Source organism: Aythya marila, assembly GCF_965140915.1.
Source record: "Aythya marila genome assembly, chromosome: 19".
Taxonomy (NCBI): Eukaryota; Metazoa; Chordata; class Aves; order Anseriformes; family Anatidae; genus Aythya; species Aythya marila.
In genome coordinates, this window is record NC_139060.1 from 9,997,080 (window position 1) to 10,023,910 (window position 26,831).

General features: G+C 49.5%; 2 protein-coding genes across 3 annotated transcripts; one reads left to right on the forward strand and one right to left on the reverse strand.

The window, feature by feature from the left end:
* Window positions 1–1,922: 1,922 nt before the first annotated feature.
* On the reverse strand, window positions 1,923–12,157 carry RBM18 (RNA binding motif protein 18; the record flags this gene model as incomplete). Its single annotated transcript, XM_082775523.1, has 5 exons — window positions 1,923–3,891; window positions 5,267–5,352; window positions 7,158–7,244; window positions 8,362–8,488; window positions 12,009–12,157. 5 exons carry the CDS (start codon window positions 12,155–12,157, stop codon window positions 3,732–3,734), a joined length of 609 nt encoding a protein of 202 aa, XP_082631649.1. The 3' UTR covers window positions 1,923–3,731.
* A 20-nt stretch (window positions 12,158–12,177) lies between these two features.
* MRRF (mitochondrial ribosome recycling factor) lies at window positions 12,178–26,196 on the forward strand. Of its 2 annotated transcripts, XR_014318809.1 has the most exons (8): window positions 12,178–12,307; window positions 13,217–13,402; window positions 13,858–14,013; window positions 15,238–15,356; window positions 18,135–18,226; window positions 23,076–23,235; window positions 25,008–25,180; window positions 25,313–26,196. XR_014318809.1 is itself a non-coding variant. In XM_082775522.1 (7 exons), the coding sequence occupies exons 2-7, from the start codon at window positions 13,231–13,233 to the stop codon at window positions 25,083–25,085; spliced, it is 777 nt and encodes a 258-aa protein (XP_082631648.1). In that variant the 5' UTR covers window positions 12,178–12,307; window positions 13,217–13,230; the 3' UTR covers window positions 25,086–26,196. The 2 variants fall into 2 exon arrangements, 1 of the variants encoding a protein (XP_082631648.1); XM_082775522.1 differs by having other exon boundaries at window positions 25,008–26,196.
* Window positions 26,197–26,831: the final 635 nt, after the last annotated feature.

Genomic DNA, 26,831 nt, shown 5'->3' on the forward strand with positions numbered 1-26,831 from the left:
GCGGCGCGTCCCGCGGCCGCGGCAGGAAGGGCGGGGAGCCGCGCCGGCCCCGCTCCCCCGCCGGGGGCGGCCGCGGGCCGGGCAGGAAGCGGCGCCCCCCCGCCGAGCCCCGGGGGCCGCCCGCCCCGCCGGGCCCCGCTACCTGCGGCGGCACCGGCACCGCCCGCGGGGTGGAGAGGGGATGGGATGGGATGGGAGGGGAGGTTGGGGGGGGAACGGGGGTGGTCGCCGGGCCCCCCTCCCGGCCCCGGCGCTGCCCGCCCCGACGGGGCGCACGGGGCCGCCGCGGGCAGCGCCGCCCCGCCGGGAGCGGCCTCGGTCCCGGAGCCCCCCCCCCCCCCCACGGCGGGGCCGGGCCGGGTGCCGCAGCCGGGCCCGCACCCACCGCCGCGGTGTCTCGCCGCCCGCCGCTGCCCGGGCTTCATTAGTAACCTGATAATTCCCCGGCAAAGCCCCAGCAGCGGTTCCACCATGAAGTAATTGGAGGACGGTAACGTGAGCTGATGGCGGCCGGGGATGGATCCTCGCCGTTATTGGTTTTGACAGCTAAATTGTTAACCGAGAGGGAAAATCAGATGAAAGCCCTTTCGGAATAAATACAAGACATTAGGTTTAAACATCGAGGCTGTAAGAAAGCCTGCGAAAACCCCAGGAAATCCAACCTGAGGCCTGCCCGCGGATCCTCCCCGCCATCCTCGGCAGCGCAGGAGGGACGCGGGTGAGAGACGAGCGCTGGGAAGGCGGCTGGAAACCCCTGAGCCCCACCGGGGGCTGCAGTCAGCTCCTGCTGCTCCTGCAGGAACACGGAGGAGCTCTCACAGAGCAGCGAACGCTGCCCCGAGCAGGGCCGTACGGCTTCTGTCTGCAGCCCAGGAGGATGCAGGGCTGTAAGGCCCCGGCACGCCGTCACGCAGTGACACCGGGGCTGGCTGTACACCCTCATTAAACCCCAAGCAATAAGGGCCCAGTGAAGTCAGAACAGGCTGAGGTGTAGCCCAGCCCCTGGCTCACGTCTGATGAGAGCAGACAGGGGCTGGAGCCCTCATTACAGAGCTGGGGGCACTGCAGGGCCCAGGGGAGGCAGAGCAGCACAAGAGCCAGGTGCTCGCACCGACCTTAGCCCCATTCTCACCCCTCCCTGCGCTCCCCACCAGCACTGCAGGAGCACAGACAGGGAACCCACATCGATGAGCAACTGAGCCAGGACCCTGAGACTTGAGGTCAGGCATCTTACACGTCCCCAGAGGTGAAAGCGTGATGGGGGCAGGTCTCACCACCAGCAGGAAAACTGAAATATTGGGGAAAAAATAAGGAAAAGCCCACATTGTGGGCATGGTAAACATGTTCCTTGGAATCCCATGTGGCTGGCAGTAGAGTGGAGCCAAAGAAACCCCAACAGGACAGGACCGTAGGTGAAAGACCCCCAGACCCCTCCCCAAAAGTGAGTGGCCGCAGAGCTCTGCTCCTGCTCCCTGCCTGCCACCCTCTGTGCTCACAGCTTCAGAGCCAGCCACGTCCTCCGCCAAAGGCACAGCAGTGCCACATCTCCCGTGTCTCCGGGTGCTTTTCCAACCTAGCTCATGGTGGCTGACAGGGCCTGAGCACTGGTGCTCGTGAGTTCACCCCTCCCACAGCTCGTGGGAGAAACTCCTTGGGGTTTGGCATTGCCATCAGTGGCGGCTGCTGAGGGCCGTGGGGGCTTCAGGAGGCCGTGACATTCCTGGGCAGCACGAGCAGCCGACAGACAGGGACCTGCAGTAAAGCTCCCCCAGGTCTGGGTCTGGCCGACAGACACACAAGGCACTTCTGTTACCGAGGGGGCAGTGGGGAAAAAAAATGACTGCTGCTATTGTACGCGGCCTCGTAGCAGCAGCCTGCGGCTGATGCCAAGCATTTACCACCCTCACGTCCTGGGAGAAGACAGGCGTTTTGGACGTTTATTTAGAGCGGTAAGAATTTCAACAAGTTCGATTTAAATACAAATAAATATCAAAGCATGTTTCTGAAGAGAATGCAACCGCATGCCTGACTTGGATTTAGATACTTTTTAAATTCTTATTAAAAACAAAAACTGTTGTTGGAAATAATGCTGATGCACATCCTGAGGAGTACAAGTGTTAGACCACGTAAGAACAAAACACAGGCTGTTCACAGAGGAATGTAAATGGGTGTTATTGACATTCACAGGGGTACAAACTCCAAATGACACCACTTTCTCTTTACTCAGGTACCCAAAGAAAATTAGAAAGCAAATATTTAACAGTACAAGACCTACTTTTTAACAATTCAGGCTTTTAATCTATCCATCATACACATGCACAGCTTCATTCTAGATGCTAAGTTGGGAAGCAGGAAGCGTGCTCAGCACTTGAAGGCAGGTGCACCGCTTTGGGAATACAAACCTTACTTTGCTATACAAGTGAGCAACACCTGTGCACAGAAATGGAGGCTGTTTAAAAATCACTTTCTTCCTCTTGTTTGAGACCACTGTTCGCCAGCTTGGGGAAGCAACTCAAGAGTGACAGACAAGGTAAAGACCGCTAAAAGGACTTGAGAAAGTGAACATCAACAAAATCAGAACAGTATCTACCACACCTGAAAACACAAGTTCTCCTATTTCCCTCTTGCACACGCAGTCACAGTACCATGTACACAGGAGAAAACACTGCCAGAGTGGTCCTTCTTCAGATCTTTCAATTTTGCAGAGAACGTTTAAGGAAAAGAACAAGCTGCAGATCAAATGATTTCAGTAAAACGCCACCCATTAGACCTCTCCATTAAACACCTTGCACAGGTAAGCCTCAGCAGGCAGTAGAACCAATTTTGTCACAAACACCTGGGTCACTTTAATTACACTGAGAGACAATCAACCTCCCTTACCAGCCAGTGGAAAGAACAGGAGCTGGACTGGTTGGTGGGCAAGTGCTGAGGTCATGTGCTTGACAGATGTCTCTGAGGCTGCAACGTTATTCTCACGCTGTCACATCTGGTTTAGGAAGAGCTACCACTACAGGGGATTACTGAACGCAAACATCAGATATGCCACTGCTGCACTCCGAAGCTTATGGCACAGAACAAACCTCAGTGGTGTGTAAATACCCCAATTCCAACACAGAGGCACATACCTACAGCCCAGATGACACTGCAAATACCCGTGCTGTGTCACGACTTATCTTGAAGTTAGCAAGTCAAAATGCAAAGTAAATTTGCTTTGGTGCATATGAACTATTGCATGCACAGTTACTTAAAGTGTTGCAAAGTCTATTTAAAATGAGTTTTATTAAGATGAAAAAGTTTTCCATGGTAACTACAGAATGCTAATCGAAACCAAGTGCTTCCCCTCCATTTAAAACACAAATTGGAATATTTTTTGTTAAAAAAAAACTTTAAAAAATAATCAGTTAACTGGAGTTTTTTGGATGTGCTTTACTCCATACATTGGTTACTGTTTCTAATCTTGCTAATGAATGTGGGCTAACAAGAGGTTGTCTGGATGTTCACCAGAGGCTTTGAATGCAACCTGCTTTTCTGAACAGTGTTCAGCTGTGGAGCTACACTGGCAGTAAGGAGTATTCAGCAGACCACCTAAGGTGTTACAAAGCCCTGTGCCATGTGCAGTGGTGTTGTGCTCAGGTGGCAGTATCCTTCTCACTCTAGAAGAGTACAAAAGCATTGGAGGATTCCAGATACACAAAGCAGTGTTTCTTGCTACCATCATCCATTCATAAGCATCATCTCCTAGATTTCCAGGCAGCTCTGGAATAAGGAGTAGTCCTTTTCTTATCTGGTGGTTTGAAGTAAGAATAAACAGGTGCTGCTGGATATTCGGCATCTGGATTTTCTGCCATCATTTTCAGCTTCGCTTCAATGGCCTTTATTTTTGCGCTGACACTGGAAAGAGAAGGGGGAAAAAAAAAAGAGAAATTGAGCTTGATCTCAGCATGGAAACACACTACAGCAATCCAAAAATTGTGTTGACAGCTGAATACCTCGTTGCACCAGGAGCAGCTGGGCAGACCCCATCACTGCCTCCGCAAGCGTGAAATCAGGAAGCAGGAATCTACTGCCGAAGGCCCACGCTATTTCACTTGAATTCTCAGCATGGATTTGCTTAGGAAAGGCCCTCCATGGCACAACACAGCACCACGAAACAGCAGTCCTTGCACCTACTCAGCACTTTCTTGAGGATTCTGAGCTAGATGAGTACAGAACAGGGCTTCCTACTTCACGCAAAATGAAGTCATCCGAGGAGCTCTGAGCATGTGCAGCAGAGTGCAGCTCAGACAAGGCTGCTGGAAGCAGCAGAGAAATGAAAGCCAGACTTCCTCCCAGCTACACGACCATTCGGGATGGGAAAACCCCAGACTCTAATTGGGCCAGGAAGAAACATTATTTCATCATTACCAGAGTTCATCCCAGAGGGAGAAGCTATCCTAGTTTACACCCCAAATTCCTAGGACTTTTGTTATCCACTACCCTCTGCTGGGTACAGACTGAGGAACGTTCCCTTCTCCACGGCAGCTCCTTGCGGCATCCGTCCTCACTGAACAGCTCCTTTGTGTCACTGAGGTAGCTAGCAACCTGCACGACTCCGTCTCTCTGCTCATTACTTCCCTAGCACGGTACTTCTGAATTTCAATCTCATTTTATCTGTAGGCAAATTAATTATCCCAAGTCTCAGTTCCTTATAAGGTTCCACCGACAGAACACCGGGGGGTGGGGTTGGAAATCACACACACCTTTAACCAAACCGTAAACCAAAGCAGCCCTGGGGTTGGAGAATTTAACCACATCCCACAGACACGACCTACTAATCCTAATGCCGGCAGCATTTTATTTATTTTTTTTTTTTGTAACTTAATGGAGAAAGATTTTTAAAAATCTTTCACCATTATAAAGGAAGTTCTTGTTCATAAGCGTTTTGCTTAATGAAATTAGTCGAGTACAAAACCTCTCGCTGAAATTCATGTGAAGTACAAAGCACGTTCTGGCTAAGTGAGCTGGAGTATTGCATATTTCCAATTCCTCTCTCTACCACTTCTCCCTTAAGTGTCCCAGCAGTTTAATACATTAGAAAATGAACATCAAGTCTTAAGTAACTCATCTGGGACACTTCGCAGCATGCTGCCCATCTACAAACAGCTTCACTGCCATGTTAGATTTTTAGTACAAAGATAATGCCAACTCTAGATCTTACTGAAATCTAAGACATTAACTCCTTATCACTCCCACAATTTGGTCACCTCTCACCCACTCCATCTCCTACCTTAGGTTAGACTGGGGTGGCTCCGTGCTGGAAGATGGCTCCAGGCTGATTGGAAGAATCTTCTCATTTTTATTATGATCGTATCTCTGCAAACAGAAAACCAACATTCAAGTCAACTGGAATTACAAACAAAAACATTTGCTTATGGATATGCTTTAAATCTGGATTAATATCACCTTGGGTTTTGTGAATCTTTCAACTGAATGATTTTCATGGCCAAACACTACAACAAGCCCTAACCACGATGCTTGTTTAGTGCCAACATGATGTGTAGATACTGCACACTTATGTACATTGTACTATGGATCCTTACACCTCATCCCATTTTATTACTTCCTGTTCCCAACTATATAAGACAAAGTAAAGATGTTAAATTTTAAGGCAACTACTGCACTGCATCACTACAGCCTTTATAGACATCGTTCAGAGTGAGAAGATAACCCAAGCACCCAACTCCTCTGAATTGTGCAGTGCTGGAAGAAAAACGCATTCCAGATCAGTTGGGAACCACCTCCTTTCTGTAAAAAGCAGCTTGTGAGCCTGTCTTCTCTGTGGGCAATGGGCCTCCTGAACTATTCACAGTGCTCCGCTTCCTTGTTGAGCTTGGCACAAATTCAGGTTTGTTTTTCAGCAGAGCTGCTCAAATTGACAGTGTCTGGTAAGCCTTGGCTGCTCATCTTAAAGCTACTTAGCACAGTGCTGCTATTGCCTAAAATAAACACTTGTTGCAATAAGCTAAGGTTGTGTGTTGTTAAATTTTTCCAGTCACAGATTAGAAATTGCTTGTTTATGTATGCTCTGTGCCATGCCCTGGCCAGCCCAGCACTGAGCTACCCTCTGAAGTCCCAGCTGAGCCACCGCCTGCTCCTCTGGCTGAAGCTCCTTTGTGGCCCAAACGCTCATCAGGCACCCAGAGGTGCCTGTGGCTCCAGTGCCCAAGAAAACGGAGACTGGATCTGCACACATTTGGAGGCGCTGACAAGAGCCTGGAGCCCTCAAAGCCAGTAATTAAAACAACATGGTCTCCTTTAACAAAGATACCTGCCCTTGGTTTTCATTTTTTGTTCCCTTTTCCCTTTATAACACTCCAAAACAAACGCACTGCTACACTCAGTAAGAGAAAGGCTAGGAAGTCATCTATAAGATAATCAACACATGTTTAAAAGCAAACTACCCACAGGCAAATAGCAATAAGCAGGTTCCCCTGCCTCCCCCCAACCTTCTGCACAGAAAGTTATTCAAACTACGTTGCTTTATCAAATAGCAGTTAGCAAATAACTGCAAGAGAAACAAGAAAAGACTTCAGTGACATTAAAACAAGGATGTTCCAGAAGGTACTGCTTAGGTTAATACTAAACACTTAATGTTTTATGCAATAGAGCAAGCAATAAAATGATATTTAGTTTAGAAGTGAACTACCTTGCTTTAGAAGTCAGAAGTAATTAGAGCTGCTGCCACATAAGTGCTTTCACAAGTGGAACAAAGTAACAGAGCGCCTAGTAATTGGGAATTTCCATGCATCTCCGATCCAAAAAGGGAGCAAAACCACAAAGGGAAGGATACAGACTTTCAGCCAATCATTCCCTACGCTTGGGAAAAGTTGAAATGCAGACATTTACAGAGTAACCTGTTCACAGCGCTCTGATTAGAAGCTCCTTTACAAAGAACATCAGGTTAAACGGCCTATTCTCATTCATAGCTGATCCAGCACAGCTTAGGTGGAAGAGAGGAGTGACAGATCGTTCGTGCTATTTCCATGAGAATTATTTCCCAGAACAGACTGAAATTATCTTGCCAGGATAAGGCGGCCTTGATAAGAATTGTTCCTTAATATTAAAGATTTTTGCCTTCAGAAACTAAACACAGTTTTCATTTAGAGCAAGAGGCTTACCTTGACTTGTGCGTGTGCCCACCGCACCACCAGTTTCTTGGAAAGGGCCAGCTTCCCATTGAGGCACTGGATCGCCTTTTCTGCTTCCTGCACAGGACGCACAGGAAGACAGTTCAATAAACAAACTGAGTCCTCAGTCAAAACTGTCGCAGACGTAAAGACCCTTTTCTCTTTGTAACTCAGCCTTCTGTAAGTAAAGCTAACGGACAGCAAAGAAAGTCTATCCCATTGTATCCCAACCCAGGAATATCTGGAAGCCTCCCACACCCACCTGAGTAACCAGACTTTTATAAACCAGCAGGGCAGACTCCTTCAGCTGTTGGGGGAAGGAAATGGGGAAGACGAACACAGGTTTTGAAAAGCTCAGCTGCAGGAGCTGTTGGAACAGCGTGCCGGGGGAGGTTTGTGCTACAGGGGTTTCTCTCGAAAATGCCATGATTCATTACAGTGATTACACGTCTCATAAACACCTACCTATGCTTATCCCAGATCTTGCTAGCGCACACTGGGGATGTTAGCCACTTGGCCCTGATCTAGGTTAAGCAGTGAAACCTCACTTCTGGGACAGTCCCATAAAACTTAATTCACAGCAGTGAAAAATGCACATTGCAGTGCTGCTCTGCCTGGCTATGAATAATCATTCCAGCAGAGCTTCCAGAGCGCTGGCACCGCGTCACGGCTCTTCTGACATCCTTAGGGAGGGTTTCACAGCAAAAGGACGAGGGCACACCATCTCCAAAAACGCTGTTTTACATAACTTTTTAACAATTTAGCAGAATTTTGACAAATAACTACAGCTCTGGTGTTAGAGCTAGCATGACTTGAATTTTAGACTGCAAGAGATAAACCCCAAATGGGCACCCAGAGGCAGTTCCCTCCAGGATGCTGCAGATGTAGCATGTTGTGTATCTGGCAGCATCACACGAGGTGTTTGCATGTTCATGAAGCCTGGGAGGGCTTCCGAGCAGTTCTGGGTCTGGCAGGCTGATCCAAGGCTCTGCATGGATCGCAGCACCACCAGTGCACACCTCCACCAGCTCGCGAGAGAAAGGAAACAAAGAACCAGCCCTATGCAATCAGCACGAGAAAGCATTTAATTTAAGTATTTAATTAATCCCTTCCTGGTTTAGATTTTTATTGACATAAAGGAGATGGGGAAAGAAGCCAGTCATTTAAAACAAAATCCTACATAAAAGCATCATACCTGTTTGGTTTCAAAGTTCACAAAGCAGTAACCCCTCGGCTGCCCCTCCAGAGCACCGGACTTGTGAAAGAGAAAATCAAACTGCTTCACTTTGCCAAACTTCTGGAGGAGCTTGAGGAGGTGGTACCTGAAGGGGAAAGGAGACATTTACTGCACCTAGCTGTGCTTGGAAAGCAAGGACACACACATAGGCACACGTTTCACACTCAGCCCCACCATCCATCCCCCTCCAGCCTGGGCTCCCTCTCCTTTATTCCCTCTCCCCACACGTTGATATTTTAGCACATTTGGAACAGCCCGAGTACATTTGTCTGCTCAGCCTCTAGTGCAACGAGCAGCCTAAAATCGGGAGCCTGTTTGCTGCAGAGGCCACATCTAAACCTGGAAGATCCTTACAGCTTTTTTGGTTCCCCCAATCCCAGCTGAGCACCGCTGGCTGACCTACAAGGCAAACTGCACCTGCTAGGGCAGGCACCGGCTGACCCCAAACCTGGAGACCAAGAACTGTCTAAGGGCTTACAAAGGGCATCTTAGGACTCAACTTCTCCTGGCAATTAGCTGTATAGCATTAGCAGGCGTGTAACCCAGCCCAATTTCCAGCTTCCCTGACGAGAGAACAGTCGCAGCTCCCAAACCCACAGGGACAAATCCTGCTGCACACGGGCAGGCAGTGCCCAGAACAGCGTGTGTCCAGACACAGAGATCAGCAGTGTCCCAGGACACCCAAGTGCATCGTGTAACTTTAGGGACAGTCCGAACGGGAAGGACAGGACAATATTTTTCCTAATAAAGCCCGATAGGATGTCTGAAACGGGCTGTGGCCCTTTGTAAGCTTCAGGAGCCAAGCAAGAAAGTTCCAGGAACGTGAGTCATCTCCCAGCACGGGCACGGCGGACGTTCAGGATGTGCACTTTCAAAGAGGTGAAGGTACAGAAAGTGTTCAGGCCCGCAGTGCAGGAGGGCCAGGTTATCTTCCAGGGGAATAAACACATTGTAAGTGATTAGGGGACGCTTCCTACGTCCTTCAAAACACAGATGAAGCACTGAAGTGCTGGGGTCTTCCAAGAGGCCCGCGGACACTCAGCCTCCGCTTAGCAGGCAGGAGAGACAGAAAAACAAGAGCAGGAAGAGAAGGGAGCCGGTTCCACAGAAACCAGGCGTCAGCGCTGCACCTCAAGCAGTCACAGCTGTACCAGTAAAAGCACCAGCTTTGGAGGTGCGACATAAATCCCACGTGTTGAATTGTCAGAGCCTCCAAAGCGTGTAAATGCCCCAGGTTTGTTTCTGTGAACATATTTCTACAAGAAGAGCTTGCAATTTCAGCAGCATGGAGATGAAGTCCTTACTACCAGAGCGCTGTTCCCTTTTTGCAATGAGAGCCGTGGGACGGGCAGCAAGGATCCTCTCTGCGCCCCGTTCAGCAACGAGGGAAAGCCCTGCAGCTACCTCATGGTGGCGGCTGTCCCCCCGCACACCTCTGCACTCAAATAACAATGTTTATTTCTGCTTTCTTGGCAGCAGAGCAGGAGTCATTCCTTTAAAATACATTTTATTAGAAGAGCCTGGAAGCGACCTACGCAGTCTATTTAATTTACGAGCTTTAAATCTTAGATGATACAAAGAGGGATTTCCAACCACACACGCGATTTTTACCACTGGGAGTCATCTACCCCACAAGGAACCGCTCAGACCTCAAGCTGTGTGCACCCAAAAGTTTCGGGCTGTGGCTACAAGCCGATGTTAACACAGCGAGGCATTGACAGCGGCTTGACTCATCTCCAAGCGAAGAAGACTTCAGTATTCAAGGGAGACCTGTAGTGGAAAACCCCAAGTGTAAAAAAAAAAAGAAGTGTGACCATGTTGGAAGCGTTTTTATGGCACTGACCCAGGCTACCCAGAGCCTCGGAGCCGCTCGCACAGATGCGGCCCCGCGGCCAGCCCCAGTTTCCACTTCCTCTCATCTGATGTGAACGCGAGACAAACCCGCAGCTCCCCCGTTTCCTTTTCCTCCAGCCTTCCTCCTGGCACCCCGAGTGCTATTCAAACCCCGGCGAGGCTTCCTCTGAACAATGCCGTCCCAAGGATGCCGCGAAGGTAGCGGGCCACATGCTAAACCTATTACTGCGAGGAATTCTGCCCCGCTGGGAGCCAGGAGGAGGCTGCAACAACAACTCGTGCACACATTGTTTTTGAGGTGAGACTCATCGAGATGGGACCCCAGACAAGCGGCAGAGCAGCCGAGGAAGTCGGACACCCACGACTTCATACCTGCAGGCAATTAATGGTCATTCAAAGGCTGCTGGGGACCAGGCAGCATGTGTGTAGCTGCAGCGCTGGAAGCACAGCGTTTGGACACAAAATGTGGGTCTCTGAAGGCTTTTCCACCACGTAGCAGCACAAAGCATCTCCCACCTCCCCCGGGCGACAAATGCTGCACCAGAGGCTTGCAGCGGTGGTGAGGGAACCCCGCAGCCTCCTTGCTCACTGACACCAAACCCAGAGGCTGACCACCCAAAAGAAGCCCCCCAGTACCCGGTACCAGTAAGGACACCCACCAGAAGGTGCCCCAAACCCTGCCACGTAAGAGGCATTGGTGCTCGACCCCCTCCGAGCCCCCCGTTGGAGCCACAGCTGCTCGGTACACGCACAAACCTCCCGAAAGCCACCGGCGTGCAGGCTGTAATTTGCAGGCAGCCCTACATTTATAAATCCCTATTACCACAGCTTGTGCTCGAACGTGCACGTTACCCATTAACTCCCCAGTGCATGATTGCAGCTGTAGGCTGCTCGCTAAGCGGAAGTCTCGGATTAATCCGAGACTTTCTGAACTCATTTCTGCTGGAGGAAGTCACAATGATTAGCCCTACCAACAGCCCCGCCGGCTTCACTCCACCTTAAGGGAATCGAACGCAGGCATTGCAGGGGCAATGCTCTAAAATCAGATAAAAGCTGGAAAAGAAGGAAGAGCTATTTTAGCGTTCAGGTGCATGGCTCCAGCCACACGATCCGTAGGCTCAACGGGGATAATCCAGGTGAGCAGGGACGGGTGTGGAGCCTCGGACCAGGAACACACGGGTCAGTGTGGACATGCAGGGTCTGTAAGGACTTGCAGCAGTGACACGGTCACCCCTTTATTTCCGTGCACCGCAAGGAGCTCCCTCTGTGTTTTTTTTGCAAGGAGACGGAGCTGCCGATGCCACCTTCAGCGGGGTAAAACCTTCCGTAAAGCCAAACCAAGAGCAGGACGCGGGTCTGGAGCCTGGATGATGGATCCTGGAGCGGGCAGCACGCCCCCAGCCGAGCCCCGGCACCGGGTGGCACCCCCGGACCCCCCCAGTGCCCCCCGGGCCGGGGCTCAGCGCAGCCACGGAGCCCCCGCGGGTGGCGGGGAGGGGCAGAGGGGGGCTCGGCCGCTGCAGGGGGGTACCGGGGGGGGTAACGGGGATTGGGGGGCACCGGGAGGGGGCACCGGGGAGTACCGGGAGGGGGTAACGGGGAACGAGGGTACCGGGAGGGGTAAAGGGGGCGGTGCCGGGGGGGATGGGGTGGTCTGAAGGGGGAACGGGAACACCGGGGGTGGCACCAGGGGGTCCCGGGGGTGTCACCGGGGGGTTGGGGGGTGTCGGGGCCCCTCCCGCGGCACTCACTCGGTGATCTTGGGGTCGAGGTTCCCGATCCAGAGGCGGTGCCCGTCCTGCAGGGCTCCCTCGCACAGGATGGACGCGTTCTCCAGCGGCAGCGCCTGGCGGCCCGGCTCCATGGCGGCGCGGGGCGGACCGGGACCGGCCCCCACCATCACCTCCCCCCCCCCCCCACCTCCTCCTCCTCCCGCCGCCGCCGCCGCCCCGGGCCCCGCGCAGGCCTCGCCCCGCCCTCGGCGCCCGGCGGTGACGTAGGCGGCGCGGGGCCGTGACGTCAGCGGCGCGCGCGCGGGGCCCGAGCGACGGTGAGCGGGGAGGCGGCGGCGGACGGAGCCCCCCCCGCCCCCCCAACCGGGGCTCCCGGCACGGCCCCAACGGGGCGGGGGAGGGGGGCGAGGAGGGGAGGGGCGAGGGGAACGGGCCGGGAGGGGCGGGGCCAGCAGAAGGGGCGGGGCTACGCGAGGGGGCGGGGCCGCGTGGGGCGTGGGCTGCAGGGGCGAGGTCGCGGAGGGGCGGGGCGGTGTGCGGGGGGCGTGGCCGTGTGGGTGGGGGCGTGGTCGGGGGCGGGGCTTGGGGCGGAGGGCGCGCCACGGACCCGGCGGGTGGCGCGCCCTGGGCGGCGTGGCTCGGCAGGACGCTGTGCGGCATGGCACGGCTCGGCACGGCACGGCACGGCTCTGTAGGGCTCTGTAGGGCTCTGTAGGGCACGGCACGGCTCGGAATTGCACACCCTGCTCAGCACAGCCCAGCCCAGCCCAGCCCAGCCGGCCTTCCACCTCCTTCCCCTTCAGTTCTTTTGCAGCTCGGATCTCCGAGCCCCAGCCTGCCCTTGTGCTGCAACAACACCTCAGAGCTCCCCGCAGCAAACGTCCTGAAATAAGGGCTTTAAAATAAGAATGCCTTTCAGCCTCAGAGCGGGTAGGATGGAAGCCAAAGTTGCCACAAGCGCCCTGTCCCCCGGCGAGGAGTGTCCTCCCGCTGTGGCTCCCCAGGCTGTGCCCTTCGGGTGGCTGGGACAGCACCGTGTCCCTGGGCCTGAGCCACGCAGCTGCAGGGGCACCAGGAGCAGCCTGCAGCACTCAGCTGTCACCACTGAGCTGTCACTGCTCAGCTGTCACCACTCTGCTGTCACCGTGCCCTGACACACACAGCCAAGGCTTGAAGCCGTTTCTGCTCAGCGAGCTGAGCACCCCACCCTTCTTTTCTCTTTCCAGGTGAGCTGTAAACAATGGCCATGGCACTGAGATGCTTTCGGCACCTGCACTCCCTGCTGTATTCACCGTTGGCCATGATGAGGAGGCTGCCACAGGCTCCTGCAGGCTGCCCAGCCCTGCTGCTGGAGGGCTGCAGGCAGTGTGTCCACCAGGTGCTGCTGACCCGGCAGCTGGCCACCAAAAAAGGTACAGGCAGCTATTCTGCCCGGGTCTGCAACCCCCAGAGGTGTTGCCAGATACTGCTGAAAGCAGAACCTCTTACTCCTTTTCACTCCTGTACCAGTATCGATCTAACTTAGGCAGAACACAGCCCTGAAGGAGCTAGCTTTCCCGAGTGCACTGCAGTGTAAAGGAGACTTTAGTCCTTCCTCAGGGAGAAGTGCTGCGTGGAGCTGTCACTGCAGCAGCAAGTAGCCATCGACACCGTCCAGGCTGTGGAGTTAGAGTTCGTGCACACAGCACAGCCTTCAAATGTACCTTGCCCGTGTGCTCAAGTGCTGGGCAATTTACTCATTTAGGAATATCAGTTTATCTTAGACTCAACTCTGAATCTAACAGTGGTTCTAACGTCTTCTTTCTGCTTTCTAATACAACAACTAAGTGTTCTCAGAAACAGAAAATATTTTTTGTGTAATCCTCAGCTAAAGGTAAAGGGCAGACTCAAGCCAAAGTGAATATCAATGCTGCCTTAGTTGAAGATATTATCAATTTGGAGGCAACCAATGAAGACATGCAGGCGGTGGTGGAAGCTCTGAAAGAAGATTTCAACAGAAATGTCAGCGTTAGAACCTCACCAGGTTGGTAAATTTCTTGTACGGTGCTCTACTGCCTGTAAGGAAGGATACCCATCCTAGTAACAGAGAAGTCCGTTTTTTTCAAAATTGATTTTCTTTTTATTGAGTTATTCACTGGGCACCCGATTACTGCAACCTTGACATCCCCAACTGAAGGCTCTCTTCACCCTGAGCTTGACCAGGAAGAATCTATTTTTGTTAATAGCTTCCTGGAAATAGCTTTTCTAAGTGGGAGATGTCAAAAGTGTCTAACTGAACTGTTTGCAGATGTGATGAAGAAGCAGGTTGTCAGCTAATGGTGCAGTAGGGCAGGAAAAATCCAATTGCCATTAAATTAGCCTTTTGGAAATTGCCATCAGGCTGGTGTCTGGCATATACAAACTTTTTTTTTTGCTATGCATCTTTGTGGTTACTGACCTTTACAAGCCTTATTCACTTACTGAATTTTGTGTTTCAGGAAGAAACGTGAATATATTTGACTAAGCTACAGTTACTATAACACTCTGAACATATGTATTTGTAAGTAGTATCAAGTTTCAGGGATAAAATTTAACATTAAACAATGACCAAATTTGAATCATTCACCACCCCTGCTCTGGCAGGGGCACTTCAGTTTTTAATGGAGTTGGAAAGTGTAGCTCAGTCTCTTAACTATTTATTTTAACCATAGGTATTTTTTTTAATTGCACTGATAAAGTACCTCTTGTCCCATGTGCCTTTTGGCCTGTTAACATTTTGCAGCAGAAACAAGAGAGCAGATTAAGAGTAGCTCAGGGAGAAACTGAATACTTTAAATTAGGCAGTGTATAGCACCTCCTCTTGGGACTTGGAAAAAATGAGGGGTTTAAGGGAACGTTGCTAAGTTAAAGACAATCATTTTCTAGATCTTTGTAATAACATTTTAATGTTTAAGTTTTAAGAATTAAAAATATTTCCTTTTTATTCTTTGCAATCTTTGTTTAGTTTTCCTATTCTAGTAACAAGTGAGTTTTGTTTTCACGTTTTTGTGCTCTACAGCAGTGTTAAAATAATTAACTTGCAAATACCGCAGGGGATGCATAAATACAAAGAGCACCTGAAGTATGAAAAAAAATACATAATTTCTTTATTAACATCTATATTTTGCACAACAGAAGGAAAATGGGACCCTCTATTCATGTTTTTACTACAGCATCATCCTGAAGTGCTGTATCGTACTGAAATTCCCGTGTGTTTGGTTCTTTTGAGGGGCCCTTGATCACATAATTGTCGTGACGAAAGATGGGAAGTTTCCGCTGAACCAGCTTGGGCAAATCTCACTGAAGTCACCTCAGCTCATCATAGTCAACATGACCAATTTTCCAGAGGTAAGGACACGTTACCGAAGGCATGGCAAGGGAGGTAATTACTGACAGAACAAACGGGTTGATACCGAGCAAAGAAGCAATTGGACAAAATCAATCAAATCGGAAAGGGTCAGAGAGCTCTGACCGCACTGAGTATCACTTCTTGTCTGAAACAAAACAGAAGCCGTATTTTGCTGCTGACTGCACGCTGCACATGGCAAGTGCTCTGTCTGGAGCAGGGCATCTCCCACGTGTGGCAGCACTGGGGTCAGGCAGGAGTGGTGTGCTGCACATCAGGCCGTGAGGGCCCTCAGGCTCATACCCAGAGCACACCACTGACCGGTCAGCTTGCTTTGGGGGTTAGGGTGCTGTCAGCTGCATCTGTAAGTTAGGGTGCTGCAGTGCTTGGCAGGACACCTGCACACACCGTGCCCTGACAGGTCTCTGCTTCCCCTGCTTTTTCTGCACCCAGTAGTCCTACACTCACCCTCTCCTTTGGTTGACCTGATCTCCACATGTGGGAGCAGTGCTGGATCGGCCCTGATGTTTTATATCAGCACAGCTACTTGAGGAGACATGGCCATGTGCTGAACCACAAGTGCAGTTGGAGTAGTCTGTACTTGTGCTGGGGGCACCATCAAACTCCTATAAAGCTTGCTTACTGAGCACAGAGGCTGAGGGCACCCCCTGGAAGGTCGTGGAAAGCAGCTGCTGATGTTGCCTCTGAGCTGGGCCTGGGCTAACGGGAGCAAGGCCTAACACAGGCCCTGCTGTAGTTAGTGAGCTCCTCCATTAACAGCGCCTTCAGATCAGAACCCCTAAATTAGGGTCAGTTTCCCTTAGTCTTCTGCAGGAGGCTTAGACTTGCCCCCAAATTAAGCAGCAAGTATGAATCACACCTCAGGATCAGGCGTTAGCAGTCCCTCACAGGGGGCTCCTGCAGATCGACCTGCAGATGCGAGCGGCAGCGACCGCAAGGTTAGTTATTCATCCCGCTCCGGGTCTGGAGGCTTGCCAAAGCTTATCTCTATTTATTTTGCAAAGGCTTTCCCCAATTAATTAAGTCAGCAAAGTCTCAGAGGAGGTCAGCATAAGGCACTTGATGCCTAAGTGTTTCTTAAAGTGTATCCAGCACATATAATGACTTCGAAGACTGAAGGCCCCTCATCAGCGAGTGCACCGAGGTCCCTCAGAGTGCCAGAGCTGAGAGGGCCGGAGGAGCCATGGCATGATGCAGCTTCTGTCCATGCAGATCAAGATACCAATATCGTCATGTCTACCATTGCCTGCATTTGCTTTCTAAGCCAAAGGACCACTTTTCATTTGAACCAGAGCTGTAACTGTTTCTCTCAATGCAATATTTTATACCACAACTGTTCCATGGATAGGCTGAACTGCTTAATAACATTATACTCACTTTCATGTGATGTCATTATTTATAGAATATAGCCAATACTTCATAGCATTGAAAAGCACATAAAAATCCCTGAAGAGTCTAGAAAAGAAAATAATTATAGAAGAGGACTTACAGGGCCAAATCCCGTTTGCCCAAGAGTTACAAAAACAAACAAGATCATGTCTTTTAACTACAGCTATTTTATGTGCTGCGATAGGATGGAGACAATATTTTCACTATTTCTATCTCTTCTAGAATGTATGTTAAACAACGCAACTTCTAGCGAGCATTCTCTTCCTACAGAGCATGCACTGTGCATAGAATAACACGTTACAGTCCTAACATGCTGAAATCTTCTTTGTTATGTTTTCTCTGCACTTTTTGTGTTTTAGAGTATGGCCGTTGTGTTTTACAGAACACTGAGACCAGCATTAATTTCATTCAGTGACATCACGCATTGCAGAGCTAAATGAATGTGCAGAGCTTTAGTTTGTGCCTCGGTTGATAGAAACTGAACTTCATAAACACGGTCTACTGTAGCAGCCTGGAGCTAAAGTTAACAATGGGAAAGAATATCAGAAATAGCAATGCGCCTTGTAGGAAATGCCACACTAGTGCCAAAGGAATAGACTAGTTCGGTCTTGTTATTGTCAATGTCAAAGAACGAAACAAACTGGCAGAGCACTGTGGGAGTTGCCAGCAAAGCTGTGATTTAACCATAACGTTTGATGCTGTGTGAAAGTTCACCAGCGCTCTAAAACAGGGAAGGAAGCATTTTACTCACTTTGTAGTTCCCAAGCAAACCTGCACACCTCACCTTTTAAGCAGAGCAGTGTCAGTCAGCAGTGATGGAGTTTTGAAAACTTAATCCTAAGTAATAAGCTGTAAAATAAACAGAGCTGGGCACAGGCTCCGTTCTCAGCCAACTGCTACTGATGTAATGTGGTTAGGTTGTAGTGCTGAAGTGGTTAAGTTAGTTAACTTTTCTAAATTGGCACTGTGTGATTTCTAGTGGAAAACATTCAACTGGAATTTTTAAATGCTCAGAATCTTTCATCTCCTTTGCCACAGTCAGGCTATGCCTAGGGAATTTATTGCGGTTTCACTCTGCATTGCCTCAAACCATTCAAATAGTTTCAAAGAAGCAAAACAGTTTTCTTTTGTTGTTGCTTCCCTTCCCCTCTCCCCCCTTTGTGCCCTTCCTACCCCGATACCGAGCACAGCCATAGTTTCCCATTCAGTTTGATCAAAGCTCTCCGCACCAATGTAACTTCCTGATCTTACTGGTAACAGAAGTAAATGTTTCCATGTTCTGTGGAGATGGATTGCCAACTATTGACAGAGTTCTGGCATATGGGAATGATTATTTCCTAATTCTCTTTACCTTTTGATCTGTTTTACAGAGCACAGCTGCAGCTATGAAGGCTATAAGGGAGAGTGGAATGAACCTGAACCCAGAAGTGGATGGGACGTTGATTCGGGTGCCGATTCCGAAGTAAGTGCCCACAGCTGCCCAAGTTCACCCTCACATAAGATAACACAGAGGGCTGCGGTGAGGGCCCTTCAGAGGGCAAGCTCACCCACATTCAATCCCTGGGACCAGAGCAGCCCTTGCACCTGTGCATGCTCAGACCCTGCAGTGACGGAGCCCTCAAAATGCCCTGGTCAGACGCAGAGGCACAAAGTCCCCACTGTGTGATCTGCCATCCCAGGGTTACATGGCCCTGGGGTGCTGTGAACAGCTCCCACAAAGGGATGGCTGCACATGCAAACCCTGCACACGTGCGCTGTGTTTTAGGAGCAGGTGACTGCTAAGTAAAGATGAACCGAGTATTTCTCGTGCCTTAGATCTACTTTAGAAATTCTCTGATCAAAATGCTAGATAAAATTCAAGAGAAGTCTAATTGCAGCTTTCTGTTGCTGTCGGTGAAAGGGAATGACATTATCATTCTATTTGCTGATTTTCTTTTTCCCCCCGTGCTCTCTGCCCTTCCCCCATTCCTCAGGAGAGGAGGCAGAGGAGGAGGGCACCATTATCTTCATAATTGCTGAGGCTCCCGGTTTGCTGCACAGTGGTTTGATTGTTAATGGGCACTTGGGTCATCCTTGAATATGAATTGCAGGGGAGGAAACTCCAAAACTACAAATCTTGATCTTTAAAAAAATATTGTTTTTCAAACAAATATATACGTTCTGTCACTTTCTTTTGTGGTGTCGTGGATCAAAACCAGGTCTTCTCTCCCCAAGAAAGATCTAATGTGCTCCCTTGTTCCTCTGGTGCACAAGGGTTGCTGCTCTTGGTCGCTTTCTTCCTGGACAGTCGGCAGCCCAGGGAGTCCTAAGTTAAATTGATTTTCAGCTTGGAAAACTTGCCTTGCAGGTCTGCCTCATGGGCGCCTCTAGTTCCATTTTCTGACCCACTCTATTGACACAACTAAATCTGTCAGAGTTTCATCCACTTATCAAGAAGTGAAGCAGACTGTTTCAATCTTTAAAACCTAATGCAAATGGAAGAAAAATAAGCAAGTTCAGCCAGAGACTACTCTTCAATATTATCTCTCTGAATTGATTTTTTCTACTCTGAACTGTTTTTTCTATATTTTTCTGAAATATTTAATTTTCTCAACTCTCTAAAAATATTTGCAAAGAACATACAACAGATGGAGGCAGTGAAATCATCAAAATTACAGCAGGTGTGCAAAACAGGCAAACAATGAAGAGACAGTGTTTCTGCAGAAAGGGATTATTTCATGAGGGAAGATGTTAAAAGTAAATCAAACACAAACAATCTTTGCCTGTTACTAAAAACACTTTTTCATCAGACTTAACAGGTGAACACCCATGCATTATATTTTGCCTCGTATGTGCAGCTACACATCAGGGCTTGAGATTGTTTTGACTGAGCATTTAAAAATGAAATTTACTTTTCAGTATTTATTCTATTAAATAAGTTTTTGCACTGCAGTTAAGATGTACACTAGTTTTAAAAATACACTGTTTTGTTGGTGTTTATTTCTGCTTCCTGCTAGGATCCCCTCTACTCCCTAAGGTATTAGCCTGTTTGTGTTGCTAGCACTGCATAGGCAATATTTATTTATATAAAAATTATTCCCTGAGGGTTTAAAAAAAAGAAGAAAAAAACACAGCCATGGGAACATTTGTATTGGTCGATCTCGTGGCCGAATTTGACCTGACCTTGTGTCTTTTATGGTATTGCCTCATTTTTAGATTCATCTTTTTTGGACCCATTGTGTTACACTGGATATTGTTTGTAAATTAGTAATATTTTTACACATGCTTTACTGAAAGCCAGATGACTCATTTGAAAGTTTAATGACTCATTGTGAGCTTTTATTTTCCTTTGCCCTTTAAGAAATATGCAAAGATACCTACTATGGGGAGAAGGGACTTGAGAAATTTCATTTGAAGAAAACAAAGCTGTTTGAGCTGCGTTGCTCCAGATCGCTCATCATAATAAGTCTTTTTCATGCTTTTTGTTGAATAATATATTTTGCACCCTATGTTTATCTGCAATTATGCATGCAGAGTATCTAGTTAAGCCTACTTTCCTTGAACTGATCCCTCTCATTCACAGGAAATTCCTAGCATTTGAGATACAGAAATTATTCTTACCCGCATAAACGCCTTGTGTTGGAGATGAGATGTGGCCTGCATTGTTTTCACTGTGGGTGTGCTCATGCCATATGCTGGGAAAGGAGCATCCAAGTGCTGCAGTGCTTAAACCACTGGTTGCTGACTGAAGCAGAAACAGAGGAGACGTTACCCATGGTGTAGGGTGCATTTCTGAACGCACTGGTGTGCGGTCACCAGGCTCTGTGGTGATCCTGGCAGGACAGGATCGTCCCTGGAAACCCACGGGGTTTGAGCCTTGCCACTTTACCTGTGGTGGTGGCACTGATCCAGCAGCTGCCCCTGGATGGGAACCTTGTCCTTGCGCCCTGCTTCTGGCACCCCTTCCCCAGGTTTGCTTCATGCTTTTGGGGGATTAAAGAGGAAGCAGCTGCAACAGTTACTAGACAGCTTAAGAGTCCCAGATCTGGGTACAGGAATAAACAACTGTCCTTAAAAACCATGGGCCTGGCTCATGTTGATGGATTCCTTAACCAGAAACAGCATCTGACTGAAAAAGTGTCCGTTTCTGGCATCGGTGGTAGCATTGCTGAGAATTTACATACGGTCTGGTTGGAACGTAAAACCCGCTGAGAAACTCCACGGCACTGCGCAGTGATAAAAAGAAATTGGTGTTAATAAAGACAGACAAGGAGGCACAAAAGCTGTGACCCTGTGCCAAGAAGCATAGGAAATCTGGCAGCCCTGCATAAACAAAAACATTTCCTTAAAGGCTCGGCAGCCCCGAGCAGGCGAGTGATACCCTCAGCACAATTCGCACAAGCTGAAGCGAGTGGGGAGGTGAAAAGCGAAGGGCAAACTCTGCCTCCCCCAGCTGAGGCCGTCCTCCTGGACCAGCTCGCCCCACCGCCCAGCAGGAGAGCAGAGGTTTCCAGCTCCCTCCTCCCAGTTTAGCAGCCATGGATTTTATTTTTTTTTCCCCTCCCTGCCCCCTCAGAAAGCTGCCTGAGAACCTGACCTCACCCAGACCTCTGTTTATGAGCTGGCTTTGCATGTGCCGCAGGACCTCTGGCTTGGGATTTTAAACAAAAGAAGCCCTAAAGGCATCGGCGTTGGGATGCACAGGAAACCACAAGTAACCCCGCTCGCTTCTAATTAGGCCTTCGAGTCCCAGTCCCAGCCTGTGCTGCCCAGAAGCCCCTCGCTGTCTGTGTGCTGGTCGCCCCCCTTGGCAGCAAGGACAGGGCCACATCGCTGTCCCCAGGGTGTCCCCTGGGTGCGAGGGGGGCACCACAGTGCCGCAGCTGGGTCCCAGCTCTACATCTGTCAGCCCTTCCAGGGATACCAAGTCCCTGCAGTCGCTGATCAGTTCAGGAAAGCTTATTCCCTCCTGTACCTCAAAGTAAAAACAGCCGGCGGTGCTGAGTGGCGGTCGGAGCCCCTGCAAACATCTGCTGCAGGACGGTGCCAGAGGCAGCGCGACGCATGGGGCTGCAGCAAGCTCCGAGAGGCGCAGGGCGATGCACGCTGACAGCCTCCCCGTAAGCAATACCCGCGAGGGGGCAGAGCTGGCGCTGCTGCGGGAGCCCTCGCCCCAGGTTTCCTGACTTCTTTGCAGGAAGAGTCTTGGCCTCAGTGTTTTGGTGACCCAGGCTGTTGCAGCCAATTTCTAAATATTCGCGTGAAATGTTTATTTTGCAATATCTTCCGCGAGCAGACGGGAGCTCTCTGCATAGCAAGTCTCAGCGAGAGCACTGCGTTTATTCTCAAGGTGATGTGGAAACCGCAATAGCCATGAAAATAATTTACAATATTATTGTTAAGCACTAACAGTTGATGCTGACAGTGATCAGCTGTAAGTGCTGGAACACTACTGGAGCTAAGATGACATGTCAGCCGATCCCAGGCTCCCTCATCACCTTCAGGTTTCAGTTTGGGATGGAAAGTTGGAAGTTTTCTGTGACTGGCACTGTGTCAGGGGAGCTCTGTGCCACATCACCTGCGGCTGTACGAGCTGCTAATGTCAGATCCATTTCTGGTGTCACCTCCTTGTCAGACAGGGTGTTACACACGGTCGCGGTGGAGATGCCTGGTCACGATGAGCTGGAATAAGGTCAAGTGAAATACAAGCTCTATAGGTTCCAGATAAATGATTCAGCCTCTTCCAGTTGCAGGGAGACGGCTCTGAGTTTCAGGAATGGATGGAGGTTTCCTCACAGCTTTGCAGGGAAATTACACTTCTCAGCTCTGTCTCAGGTCTGGAGCTGGATTTTCCCTCTTCCCTGCAGATGCTTTGGCAGGAGAAAAAAGAAATTAAACATTTCAGCATGACTTTCAGGCACTGCAGCGACAACCATAAAACAAGTGAGATTCAGTCCAAGTCCCTAAGCTTAGAGCTGTGCTGGGAACTTTCTGTTCTAGGCTCGAGACTCTCTGTGCCGAGATGTGTTGCCATGGCAGATGTGCAGAGGTAGCTGAGCTGCCTCAGGGTGACCAAAGCAGGATAAAAGCATGCCCTGGGCAGCACCGTTGCAACGTGAAGCCTTGCACAGAACCAGCACCATCGTAACACCTGCACAGCACCATGCAGGTGCTCTCTCACAGCCCATCAGCCCCAGAGGAAGGGGAGTTGTCTGAAAGGTGCCACAGCAGAGATGGCCACTGAATTTACCCCAAGTCCAGTCTGCCAATCGCAGGAAATAAATCTGGCTGTGCTACATGTGACACTTTTCTCTTCCCTTCTTTGTTGATAGGGTCACCAGAGAGCATAGGGAGAGCCTGGCCAAGCTTGCCAAACAGTCCACCAACAAATCCAAAGACGCCTTGAGAAAGGTGCGAAGCAAAAGCATGAACCAGGTAAAGAAGTTCAAGAGCAAAGTGTCTGAAGATACCATCTGGCTGCTAGAAAAGCAGGTAATTTTTTTTCCTTTTAGCATATCACGTTTCACAGCTCAGTAGTGTGAACACACAGTGAGCGTTTATGCCAGAGCTTGCTGACAAGCCTCCAGCACTGAGAACCTGGCTGGAAAAGAAGTGACCCTGGGTTGAATTTTTGGAGTAGGCAACAGCTGTTGTATTTGCTTTTTTCTTTGTGAGATTTCAGGCTTGAATCTCAAAGCCAAATTTATGGTATGAACCATAAGCTGAAACAGGAAAAAACATTTTCCCCGAAAGCTTTTGTAGTCCAACGGATTGTTACACAAACCAGCTGATCTTGGGGAGCAAAGCTACCCAAAGTTTTACCACCACTTAAGCAGTGCCTGGACATCAGAAAACAGCTGGCATTAATGAGGATTGCTCCAGTTTGTTGTTAATGAAAAGGCTAGCAAGATTCTCTGTTAGGAGTTTTTTGGCTCTGATTCAGGAAAATACTTAAGCACACGCCTAATTCCCTAAGAGCAGATGTCACTAAAGTCAATTACTTGGGCAAAAACTCAGGCACAAGCATAAGTGTTTTGCTGAATTGATGCCTCTGAAGGCAGGCCATTACTTTTTAGCTGTTTGTTTATTAACAGCTAAAGTTAGATACGTTGCAAATGCTTCAGAACTGTTCTCTGAGCGCTCAAAAAAATAAACATTGATATACAGAGCATTTGTGCAAGCAGGAAAAATGGCCATGCTATTGTAACTGAATCCTGTTGGGAAGCAGTTGTCCCACAGCACACAGATGGTTTTCTGCATTTAGAGAGGTAGCATCTCAAGTCTAATTTTCACTTGTACCCAAATTTTTTTTTTGGCATGAAAGGTCTTATATGCCTTGGAATCGAGTGCACCTTAATTAGTGCTATAAAAGTAGTACACAAAACTCCCAGAGGCTCCAACCTTTCTCTGCACATGCACCCTTCACTCAGTCAAATACACGCATGCCCATTTTGGAACTGTTTGCCTTGTCCATCCCATGTTACCATGATCAATGGACAGGGCTTTAGCAATAGCTGTTTACTTCTTTTTACAAGAAATCTATTACACAAGGAAAAGAAACTTACAGTTTACAAGAATTTTCTTTTTTTTTTTTTTTTTTTTTTTTTACAAGCAGTAACAAGTCTGTTTATTTCATGTATGAATTCTTAGTGTGCTAAGGCTGTGTTCCTGCTGTGACCTGGTCTGTTCTAATAATAGAAGGCTGTAGAGATAAGCCCTCTCTGCTCTGGTGCAGACACCAGCTGGTCTCTGACTCTGCCTTTCCCTGAAGTAAATAAGGTCTTGACCAAGTAACTTGTGAAGCACAGCCAAGGTTTTTGCCAGGAGCCTTGGAAAGGAGAGCAAGGATTGCAGCAAGCGTAAATTAGATACAGGGCATTTGCACGTGCAGACATCTTTGGGTGCTGAGCGGGTCTAACTGAAACAGCAGAGCACTGATGGGGAAGTCCCCCAGATCCCTCACCATGCTGTACTCCAGCATCCAAGTCTGTTGGCAGTTAAGTAGGAGTTGCACAGACAGTCCATGTTGAGCTTCTCTTTTCAGAGCCTTTGACCGATCCCTGTTATCACTGTGCAGATGTAGCACTGGCAAAGACTCACCCAGGGCAGCTGTGAGCTCTAGGAAGAGTCAGCTATTGCCCAAGCACTATTTTGGATTTTATGAGGGCTTTAGGCTTTCTTTCAGGAAATGGTCTGGTCGTTCCTTTCCTTTAAACTGTGACATTACCTAGTACGTGACTCAAACTTGTGCTGTGTTGCCACAGATCCAGCAAATGGCAGACAACGCTGCAGCAGAGATGGACAAGTTGCTGGCAGCAAAGACCAAGGAGCTGCTTGGATAAATGTCATCCATATGGACATGCTCTCCCCCTCACAAGCAAGAACAGACTGCCACATACCCCACTGGCCATCCCTGCCTGGAGTCAGGCAGCCTCAGGTGATGGGCAGGGATAGATCTCCCAGACCTCCAGAGCAGATATGGGCTTTGGGATCCCCTGGCCACAGGGATTCCTGAACCTGGATGGTGCTGGAGGGAAGGGGGAAACTCTCCTTGCTGTTCTTCATTCAGGCATCAGCAGAATTGGCATCAATTCAGCAGGAGTGGGTGAAGCTCATACCACCAGACATGTCACCTCCTTGCTGGCCTGTTTCCTGCACACCCTACCCTCTGCAGGGCTGTGGAATCGCCTCGCACCCTGGCCTGGTTGTGCTTCTAGCAGCAGTCAGCCTAGAGCTGGTTGAAGCATGCACCACATGCAGGAGGAACTTCACACTCCTGTTGTTACCCTCATTTATTCTTGCTTAAAATAAAGCAAAAGTGAGTTCACCCCTCTCCAGAGAAGCAGCTGGGACAGCACAGCTACCTGCGACCTGGCCACCAGCCGCTCCTGGAGGGTGTGTGGCAACTCATCACCACCTGCTGCACACCAGCCAGCAGGAACCATGGCTTTGCAGTTCCCTAGGCTTCATAGATAGAGAATTGAAATTAATACTGTGAGCATGGCTGTTTTTGCCAGGAGTAAAACAACCAACAGTCAGCACAGGAGTCTACAAAGCCAACATCTTCCCGCACGCACTGCTTGCTCCACATTCCAGAGGTTAGAGAAGGGAGAATCATGACATGGTCCTGAGCACATACTATAACCCTTGGTTACCAGCAGGTACTTTCCAACAGCAGCAAGCAGCCTCAGGCAATGGCAAGACGGAGGGAAGGTGGTGGCCAGCACCACAGCCCCACTCCCAAAGCATTTGGGTTCAAAGAGCACCAAGCCTCTGCAGTCCTTAAATAAACAACTCCCAAAAAGTTAGTTTGTGCACAGTGGGGAGGGGGAGAAGGATGAAGGATTTGCTCTGCTAGGGCCCCACATGTCAACAATTTCTCTGCTTTGTGTATTTTGGCCAAAGCACTTACCATGATAAATGAATAAAGGAAAATGGCGAGCCCAGGGCGGTTACATGGCTCAGTAAATTGCTTTCAGCTGATTACTGTATTTCTTCTGACATTTATCAACTGGGCTTTTTTGCTGTTGTTGCAGCCTCTACATCCCAGCAGCAGCCTGGGGCCAAAGGGTTTCCCCTGTACCTGCCTGGGACCGTTGTGGCTGCGACGTGCACTTGGAAGGGAAGGCACAGGGGCTCCTCCGGCCTCCTCCTGTTCTCCCAGCCTTAAAGGCAGTAGTGATGGGATGGCAGCAAAGCTGCAGGGAGCCATTGCATGGGGGAATTCCTCAAGTATTTACTGCTATTGTCGCATCTCACTCCACATTAGTTAGAAACAGAGGTAAAACCAGAGCTGCTGTACAGGCACCTGAGCACCATCCAAAATGGCTGCCCCAGGCCTCCCACAGGCACCGGCAGCCATGTGCTGTGGGGACAGGGCCGCCTGTCCCTGGTGTGGGTACCCGGTGTCTTTGCGAGGCAAGGGCGGAGATGCAGGCCTCAGTGGCACAGCAACACAGGTGCAGAGGTAGGTTTTGTGCCAGGAAATAGAGACAAAGAGCTGATCACCACACAGTAGGGCACCAGGCAGGGGAGGCAGCCCCTGCGTCCTCCCGCAGCCCCCAGTACTCTGTGCCACCAGCAGCCAC